This window comes from Sinocyclocheilus grahami, unplaced genomic scaffold, assembly GCF_001515645.1.
Source record: "Sinocyclocheilus grahami isolate Dianchi unplaced genomic scaffold, SAMN03320097.WGS_v1.1 scaffold223.1, whole genome shotgun sequence".
In the NCBI taxonomy this organism is placed as follows: Eukaryota; Metazoa; Chordata; class Actinopteri; order Cypriniformes; family Cyprinidae; genus Sinocyclocheilus; species Sinocyclocheilus grahami.
In genome coordinates, this window is record NW_015505402.1 from 614,602 (window position 1) to 624,794 (window position 10,193).

Genomic DNA, 10,193 nt, shown 5'->3' on the forward strand with positions numbered 1-10,193 from the left:
CCTAGAAACACACAGCGTCTCCCTGACATGCTGCTTCAACACTAACTGCGGTTACTGAAACCACGCCTTCTTTCTTTACGTGCACATTTGTGCGGCATTATGTAAAAATTTCCACATAGTGAGGTAGATATGTGGGGGCGTGTTAGAACGAGCCGTTTTAGGGGGGCGTGGCAGAGTCTCAACTTTGATAAAGAATATCTCTTTGGTTTTGAGACTTTAGTCTTTGCAACTTCAGGGATCTTATCTATGCACAATCAGCTTGTAACACTCCAAAGAGAAAGGAAAACTTGAAATCGCATCATATGACCCCTTTAAAAGCTACTATTCATTTAGCAAATTACTTGCTAAAATAGTACCAAAACAACAATAAAAGGCATTGAAAAGGAAAGCAGAAACTGTGGATCCAATGGAGAACAGTATAAAGAAGAATTACGGTAATGAAATATGAAATCTGTAAGAGCAGTGAATAACATAATTGTCCAAAATAGGACACACTCACACACAGTCATGTTTTACTCACTGTATTTCGCTGTATTGTTAAATGAGTGCACACAAGGAATATAAGATAGTATGTGAAATAAAAGCTCTCATGCATTCCTAAACGTAATTTGCATTTAAACTAACTAAAGCTGCCAGTTTCTCCTTTATGAACGTTTGAGCAGGAAGATGAAGGTGAACTTCGTTTCCCAGAGTGCATCGCGCTGACAGCTTCTTCCTCGCGACAAAAATGGCGGCTCCTTTAACACTCCTGCTGATAGTGGCTGTTACAATAAGAGCCGTTTTATTCCGATCCAGTTTGGCAGAATTAATTTCAGAGAGGGTCGAGGTGGTGTCGCCTCTGAATGCGTGGAAACGAGGTATGATTATGTATTTTTGTCTGTATGGGAATGCTGTATACTGATGGTATGTTCTTGTATGGCAGCATTGCTGAGCTGTCAAATGAAGACATGCATTAAATATATTTTCAGCACATGATGTTTTCCTGCTTTATTTTTAAGTCAATTATAGTTAGTTACATTATTGTTTACTTATATATCTGATTTTAAATATGCAGCATCAATGGAATACGCAGATTTTGAACTCCACAGCCTGTTGTGGCACACATCTATTTACAGTATGTCTTGTATTGAATGGATTGCATTACTGCAAATTGTTCTTAAGTTTGATTTTACATCAAATCCATGTTACATCTAACATTCATGTTATATTTATGCAGTCTGGCAAATATTGATAAACTGGAGTCCTCTATGAAGTGATGTGATTTCTGGGCGTTGTTTCAGTAGAAAAACCCTTATAGACCTGTTTCAGTTACAGTAGTGCTCACTTCACTACCTTGAATAAAATGACTTATGTATTTAGTGGGAAATGTCTAAGTTCGTTAGCTGTTAAATGCATAATATGATTGATTTTTGAATTAAACAGTTGTAGAGGGTCTTGCCTTGTTGGATCTGGGGGTCTCGCCTTACTCAGGAGATGTGTTTCATGAAGTAAGTTCTATTTGACATTTTTTCCCCCCAAGTCTATTCTCCGATGTGTTTAATTGTTCTTTTTATTTCTTCCAGACACCCCTTATGATATACCTCTTTCATTTTACGGTCGACTATGCAGAGATTGTTTTTATGGTGAGTCCTTATTTTGTTGATTGTCTTTCTTGTTTCCTTGCACCATTAGACCGTGCAAAAATGACAATTGGTAGCAACGATCTCAAATCTGATTTACTATACAATTTTCCAGGTTGCTGTGAATTAATATCATAGTTTATAACTATTACTGTGTGTTTGTGTTTTTGTAAATTTCACTTCTTGTACACATGTAAGTATACTCATGTAACGTTACGTCACCAGATAGCAGATGGAATCACAGCGGTGGCTCTTTATCTCTCAATTCAGACTTATAACAAGAATGTGGTAAGTTATAGCTTATATCTTTGTTGATATCGGTGTGTGTTTCATAAGTTAGAGCCTATTAATTCATTATATTTTCAGATTATTATTAAGTTTTTAAATATTTTATAAATTAACATTCATCTTTGTGTGCTTTGTAGTTTAGGAAACAGAAATATGCCTTGGAATCGGACCGGTATCCCGCCGACTGTTTGGAGCTCCTCCGCTCTCCGAAGGAAATGTTCTACATCCCCCTCAAGGTTGCCATGTTGTAAGTTCTGATCAGGCTTTAAATCAAGATTATGCTATCGCTTTTTTTAATTGCAAAAAAGAAACTCAGCCTTAAAAGTAAGGCACATAATTTAATTTGTCTAATTGTCTTCCAGTTATCTGTTAAACCCCTTCACCATCCTGTCTTGTGTGGCAAAGTCAACTTGTGGGCTGAACAATGCTATTATTGCTCTCTTCATTTTCTGTACATTAAAAGGTGAGTGTTCCCTTTGTACACTTAAAGGAAAAAAACTGATCACAGTTTCCACAAAAATTTTGAAATGTCTCTTGAGCAGCAAATCAGCATATTAGAATGATTTCTGAAGGACCATGTGACACAGAAGACTGGAGTAATGATGCTGAAGATTCAGCTTTGCATCACAGGAATAAATTACATATTAAAATAAAAAAAATTGTTATTTGAAACTGTAATAATATTTCACAGTATTGCAGTTTTACTTTATTTTAAAGGGGTCATATGACGTTGCTAAAAAAGAACATTATTTTGTGTATTTGGTGTAATGCAATGTGTTTATGCGGTTTAAGGTTCAAGAAACACATTATTTTCCACATACTGTACATTATTGTTTCTCCTCTATGCCCCGCCTTTCTGAAACGAGTCGATTTTTACAAAGCTCATCGTTCTGAAAAGCGAGGTGTGCTGTGATTGGCCAGCTATCCAGTGAGTTGTGATTGGCCGAATACCTCAAGCGTGTGACGGAAATGTTACGCCCCTACCATACTGTGATGCCCTGTGTCCCGGCGCGACGAGACAAAACCAATAAAAGCCATTATAAACGAGGCATTTGTTGCATCCAGTGGGGACATAATTACTGATTATAATGACTTATACTGTCTTTTTACGCGTTGCGTTGTATCACGCCGCGTAAACATAAAACCACGTCTGCATTTGTGATCAGAGTACCGACAAACAACAAGCACTACTCTACACTGCTCAAAACTCGCGTTTGAATCGTCAGTGGCAAATTCTTTAAATATGAAAACATACTTACAGTCTGCGAGTCAGAACAGCCGGCATTGTAGTCTACTCTCCCAGGATCAGGAAACAATCCTCCGTAATCTGAATATTTGGGTTGAAGTGTTCTGGAACAGTGTTCTAAATACAACTTAACCACTGATTTCTAGTTGTGTCCTCTTTTGGAAGACCAAACAAAGTAGTTTCGCTTTCACAACGAAACACACAGCGTCTCCGCGACATGGCGGCGGCAGCAACAATACTACAGCGAGAATCAAAGTTACGCCGCCTTTCTTTCTGTGAACATTTGGGCGGCGTTATGCTAATCTCACCACACAGTAGACATGTGGGGGCGTGTTTTAGGGGGGCGTGGACGAGTCTTAACTTTTAAATAGAATATCTCTTTGGGTTTGAGACTTTAGTTTTTGCAACTTCAGGGATCTTATCTATTCACTAACAGCTTGTAACACTCCAAAGAGAAAGGCAAACTTGAAATCGCATCATATGACCCCTTTAATCAAATAAATGCAGCCTTGGTGAGTATAAGAGACCTTTCAGAAACTTACTGACCCCAAACTTTTTAACGGTAGTGAATATGCAAATTGTAATGTAGTCAATGTATAATCAGAAGTAGTAATGGTTATGAAGCATCTCAGTGAACGTGTCACAAAGATCAGCGCACATCATCAGAAACACATTTAGGATCAGCAGTCTTTGATCTGAGTAATTATTAAGAAATGATCTGCTGCTTATATTTGACTATTATTTATTATAATCATATGAAGTATGAAATAATTGTCTGTGGTTTACTGTATGTGGTGTTTTTGTGGATTCTTCAGGTAGTGCCTTGTTGAGTGGGATATTGTTGGCCTTGGCTACATATCAGTCCATCTATCCTCTGACCCTGTTTGCTCCTGCACTCCTATTCTTCCTGCAGGTGAGAGTCTGAACTCAGACTAATGCAGATACATTGCTCTGATGGCCAAACTGAAACATCTCTCTCTCTTCTCTTTCAGAGGTTATATATCCCAGTGAACCTGAGGAGGAGTAGTTTCTGGTTCTTCACTCTTCAGTATGCGTTCATATATGTGGGCAGTCTGGTGGTGATCACTGGACTCTCTTTCTTCCTCCTGGGCTCCTGGGACTTCATCCCTTCTGTCTATGGATTCATGTCAGTCAGCAGTCATACGCCACACGCTTTATTTGCAAATACATATTTATTATTCAAATATTTACTGTGTGTGTATTCCACAGATTTTCTGTTCCAGACCTGACTCCAAACATCGGACTCTTCTGGTACTTCTTTGCAGAGATGTTTGAGCATTTCCGTCTCTTCTTCATCTGCGTCTTCCAGATCAATGTCTTTTTTTACACCATCCCGCTCTCCATCAAACTCAAGTAGGTCCTGCATATACCTGAACATGAGCAGTGCGTTCATTTAGCATGTATAGCACTCTTATGTGTAAACGATTCAATCAAACAGGGAGCATCCAGTGTTCCTCATCTTCATGCAGATTGCCATCATCTCCATCTTTAAGTCGTACCCTACTGTGGGAGATGTCGCCCTCTACATGGCATTTTTGCCAGCCTGGAGTCACCTTTACCGATGTGAGTAGCTGTTTTCATTTAAACATGTTGACAGATTTGCTACTGAAGCGGGAAAATGGAGTAGGGCATATCAAAGGGTCCTTGATGTCCAAATGTCCTTTTTTCGAACCATGAACCAGTTGCTACTTGCTATAGTCAGTGACAGGTGGTAAAAGTAAAGTGATATTATCATTCTAGAGAGCATTTTATAGGAAAATGAGTATTTATTCTAATATTAAGTTTTCCTTTTTTCCATTTTCTTTGAAAATAATTTTACTATTTTAAAAGTTTATTTTATCACCATAATATAAGATAAAACGCATGCACAAAAAGCCACAGAAACTCAATTTTGATTTTAGTCATAGCAAAGTGCTTATAATTAATACCTTTTATGAATTTGTTCCCTATTAATGCATTACATATTGATATACACTGCCATTCAAAAGCTTGGGTTCAGGAAGAAATAGTTTTAAAGAAATTAATATTTTTATTTAGCAAGGACACATTAAATAAATTAAAAGGGACAGTAAAACATTTTTAATGTTGCTAAAGTTTTATATTTCAAATAAATGTTGTTGTCTTGAACTTTCAATTTCAAAAAAATTATATCACACTTTCTACAAAAATATTAAGCAGATAAGGTGTAATAATATTTCACAAAGTTTCTTATACTGTATTTTGATCAGTTAAATGCAGCCTTGGTGAGCATAAGAGAGTTCTTCCAAAAACATTTTAAAAAATCTCACTGACCTCCAAACTTTTGAAGAGTTGTGTAAATTGAGCAAAATATAATTTCATGGCTTTTGTGTGGGTTTTCCTCTGTGACTTAATCAAATGTGGAGTGTATTCCGTGCTGTTCAATATATTAAGCACCTTTACAAATAATATGTGTACTATTTTCAGATTTCATAGGAAAATCTAAATGTAACATGGTAAAATACGATAAAAAGGGGCATTGCACTTGTATTGGCAGCCGAAAGCATGGTTGAATTGGCAGAATATTAAATAGACACAAATGCAAGGAGTTGGGCTTCTGTAAAACTTTGTGAATGACTGCTATTCAAATTCTGTGGAAATATGTAGACTAAAGCATCCCATGCAGATTCTGTGCAAGCCTGCATAGACACGCACTCAGTTTGTATTTGTGCAACTGGCTAAATCTGCTAGCAAGCGTTTTACTGAAATCAGCTTGCACGTATTGAATTTTAGAAATGCATTTTTTGTAGAAATGAGTTTTCTTTATTTCTTTCTCTCTTTATATCAGTTTTGAGGAACATCTTTCTGGTGTCGTGCGTGCTGTTGGCATGCTCCGCTCTCTTTCCTGTGCTCTGGCATCTGTGGATATACGCTGGCAGTGCCAACTCTAATTTCTACTATGCCATCACATTGCTCTTCAACTTTGGACAGGTAAAGGGTCCCAACTTGATAAGCCATTTCAACTAAACACAATTGGAAATACAGCTGCCACATTGTCTGTTTTGCTCACAAGTCATTAAGTTAAACAAAAAAGTTTTCTTATAGCTCTTAGCCTCAAGGTAGAGTTAGATTCTGTTTATTACACCATGACAGAAGCTGTCATGCCAGGTATTTCCTGTACTCATGGAGGTACTACACAAAACCAGGTGTCAGGTTGCAAGAAAGATGACAGAAAGAAAGGCTATTGAACAACTAGTAAAATAAAGGTCAACTGCAAAGATAGCAGCGGTTATCCGCTCCTAGCTTTTGGTGTTTGACAGGCTCAGCTACGATAGTGTTAACAACTACTTGGCTGCCAAATTGTGGGTGGAAAAATCGATGTAGGAACAAGGTTTCATTATGCATTAACTTGTATTAGTTTCAGCTAAACAGTCCCGTATTGGGTTAACCAAGACGGCTGGCACACCCCACATTACCCGTAAGGCACGTGCACCTCGCATTTGCTTCACAATCTTGGAACAAATCCCATCTTTTTGTAGATATTAGAAGTCTGGGATTTGTCAGTTGGACCTCAGAACGAAAGTTCATTTAGTGAGCACTGTGAAAATTCACAGTAAAGTTTACAGATTACATGAACTAATGTCATGTGTGTTTACACCACCACAGATCCTCCTGGTATCAGATTATTTCTACGCCTACCTGCGTCGAGAACATCACCTGATACACGGCCTCTATCTAAAGAAGAAAGATGGCACTGAAGCCACTCTAGTGTTAAAGTGACCTTCTTTCATAGGACATAGAGATCTCACCGACTGCCTCACACCCCAATATCTTTGCTTTTTTAATTTTCCATTCACACATTTTTTTTTCTCTCTCACCTCAATTTGCCTCTCCTTGCTTTTTTCCCCATTACTTTCTTTTGCACATTTGAGCATTTTACCTCATGTTTGAATGTTGACACCCCCTCTTGGACCAAAGCTGTTTTGTACGAGACTTTTTGATAATGGGGGCCGAATGAAGGTATCTGAGTGATACAGAACTTTACTATTTTGGCTCCCATGAGATGGGTACAAAGTTATTTTCACTTTTGATTGGTCTTTCATTGTTTCGAAAGATTTGCTTTCTTTATTAAACTCCATTCAAAAAGTGAGGTTGTTTGGCTGGACTTGTAGTTTGAAGTCGTGGTCAGCAGAGGGCATAACATGAATGTGAAGACTTCAGAGGGCCAAAACTGAAGAATCTGATATGAAGAAGCGGTTATGTTCAAATGTTCTCTGAATGCTTTTCTTGGTTCTTGTTTTATTAACCTCTTAATAATGCAAGAGGAATTAAGAGCTGCTTAAATATTCAGATTTGGTACAATTTTGTTTGTTTGTTTTATGTTCTTACAAAATGAGGGATTAAACTGCACTGCAATTTTATTTCTTTTTAAATGGGCCCTGGTTCGAATTGGGTTTATTGTTCTGTTTTATGATTCCTTTGGGATTAGGAATTAACCGCCTGGATTTACTTTGATCCATGCTTTTGATCTAACACCAGGGCACGTGAACCTATCGATTGCACACCTGTGTAACCCCTCCCTCTTGTGGTTAGACCTTCCTTCTAGTTCTTAGATGGTGGAATTTTCCATTGCCTGTATCGTTTCCAGACATTTCTAATAATCCACCCTTTGGCCAGAAGACGCAAACATCCGGGTGGCTTTGATAATGAGGTCAGCTGTTTCAAAGTCTAGTGTGTGGGAGTCATCTCTAAAGTCATAAAGATGTAGATGCTGAAGGTTTACAAACATATGCTTGCCATTTTATTTCCACATGCACTGACATACCTTATCGTAGCTTATGTTGACCTTAAATGACATGACGCAAATGGATTTCCTAAAACGAGTTGTTAAATGTTTAACTAACAATGAAATTATTTTATATCATGCTGTATATTAACCAAGAAACTGTTAGCAGGAAGATTAAAAAAATCAATCATGCTTAATCTTTTTTTTGTCCTGATATTGAGTAAAAACAAGCAAAATTAAGATAATACTTGTTTTCACAGAATACATTTTCAGTTTGCTTCTCTTCCCACATTGGCAATTTTTTTTTTATGCTTAAAACAAAAACAAACATCAGTAATGTGAGAAAAAACGAAACAAATGTTTTGTATATTGTACAATTTTAAAGTAAATTTATTTTGTTTTGACACTAAGATATTGTTACTGGACAGAAAGACGGATTCAGACAACTTTTTTGGGAGTATAATATACAGCGTTTTGACTGAAACTACTGACTGTAGTTGTTGTACTAGCCAGTACCATTTTCTTTCTTTCAGTCCTCATGGGAATTATTTATTGTGTTGTTTTGAATTCATTTTTCTACTCCATTTTACTTTGGTTGAACAACAGACTAAAGTTCATAAATGTGCTTTTTGGTACCAAGTTAGAAACATTTGAATGGCCAGTGAAATGTGAACATGTCTGTGGTTGGCACGATTAAGGGCTTCTCTCCTGCTCGCATCGGAGATGGAACTGCAGGGAATCTTTTTCTTAAGTTAGTAATGAGATTTGAAAAACGTATTCTTTTATTTTGAATGCCTACTACCAGCGGTTCAGAAATGTGCACACTGAAGTAGTACACATTGCATGACCTCCATTTCACATTACTCATGGTTCCCCTTTCAGCCTGAAAGGAACGTTTGGGCCATTTTGGATGTCACAACACTGATTTGTAAATGACGTGGTGATTAAAATGCCAATAAAGATTATTTCTCAGTTGTGTTGTTTTGTTAAACCACATTGGTTCTTGATTTAAGAGATTTTATCAAAACTTATAAAAGATCCACCCATTATGCTCAGTTATTTGGGTGTACAACAGCAGTCTTATGGTCTGTTTTCTTTAAGGAAAAAGTGCCATTTAAATTAAGCCTGTCATGGGTTTTTATGTAGAAACAAGAAGTATAATCTCTCATGTCAGCAAGTATTGTGTATCCCAGTTCAAGTATGTACATACCATTGCTGAAATCATGACTTGATGAGTGAACTAATGAATAGACTTAGTAAAGTTTGAAATTTTCTATAGATGCTATAGGCTTGGCAAAAGCATTTTGTAGTTATGAAATACCTTTAAACACTGTCAAAATGTTGTCACAGACTTCCATGTCAATGAGAGCTTTATAGGTCTCGCTGACAGACGACACTGAAACAAGGTTAAGTGCCGTAAAAATAAAATAGAAAGTAGAACATTGAGCATTTATGCCGCACCTGCTTTAGTTTGCCAAATACTTAAAGCTGTCTAGAGTGAAATGAAGAGATTTAGCATTATTCTCACTAATTACACAAACTCAACCCATCTGCATTGTGAAATTCATGTTTTGTGTAGAGTTCATTTTAACACACAATTTTTATTTATTTTTTCCCCCACACAATTTACATTTCTACTTTGAAACATATTAGCTATAAGAAGACTGCACAGACTTGCTTCTTGGCATTTGCCACAAATTACATTACAATAATTTTTTGTAAGTCATTACTGGGAGACGTCAATCACGCCAGGTGAAAGTCAGAATGACTCTGCATAAATCATGTTATTCAAATGTTGTTTTTTTCGTTATTGTATTGGTGTCCTTTCACCTCTTTCAGTGGATTAAATTATTACTTAACCACAGGTTGTTAAGTTTCATCATATTTATCTTGAGATGTTTGTTTTTAGATCATTTATATTTGAATATTGATCTTCAGCTATAAAATAAATTGTCAAATTATCAGTAATAAATCATAGTTTGAGTTTATATTTGATAGCTTTCTTTGACATTTTAGTAACTGACATTCCCTGAGAATCCAAATTGGTCATATTTTACAACAAGGTTGTTAATGTTAACATCAGTTAACAATAGTTCAAATGAACTAAAACTATGAGAAGTACTTCCACAACATTTAATAATCTTGGTCAATGTTCATTTCTACATATAATACAAAATGTTTTAAGATTTCAAGTTAATATACTATGAATCATATGTATACGTTAACACTACCCAAGCGGTTAAAAGTTATTGTTTGCTGTTAGTTCATGATACGT

General features: G+C 36.5%; 1 protein-coding gene across 1 annotated transcript; it reads left to right on the plus strand.

The window, feature by feature from the left end:
- Positions 1–677: 677 nt before the first annotated feature.
- On the plus strand, positions 678–8,895 carry LOC107596774 (phosphatidylinositol glycan anchor biosynthesis class U protein-like). The gene is made up of 12 exons (XM_016287578.1): positions 678–857; positions 1,423–1,487; positions 1,563–1,622; positions 1,845–1,907; positions 2,045–2,154; positions 2,270–2,370; positions 3,969–4,066; positions 4,146–4,300; positions 4,384–4,527; positions 4,613–4,737; positions 5,981–6,123; positions 6,799–8,895. Exons 1-12 carry the CDS (start codon positions 728–730, stop codon positions 6,910–6,912), a joined length of 1,308 nt encoding a protein of 435 aa, XP_016143064.1. The 5' UTR covers positions 678–727; the 3' UTR covers positions 6,913–8,895.
- The last annotated feature ends 1,298 nt before the right edge of the window (positions 8,896–10,193 follow it).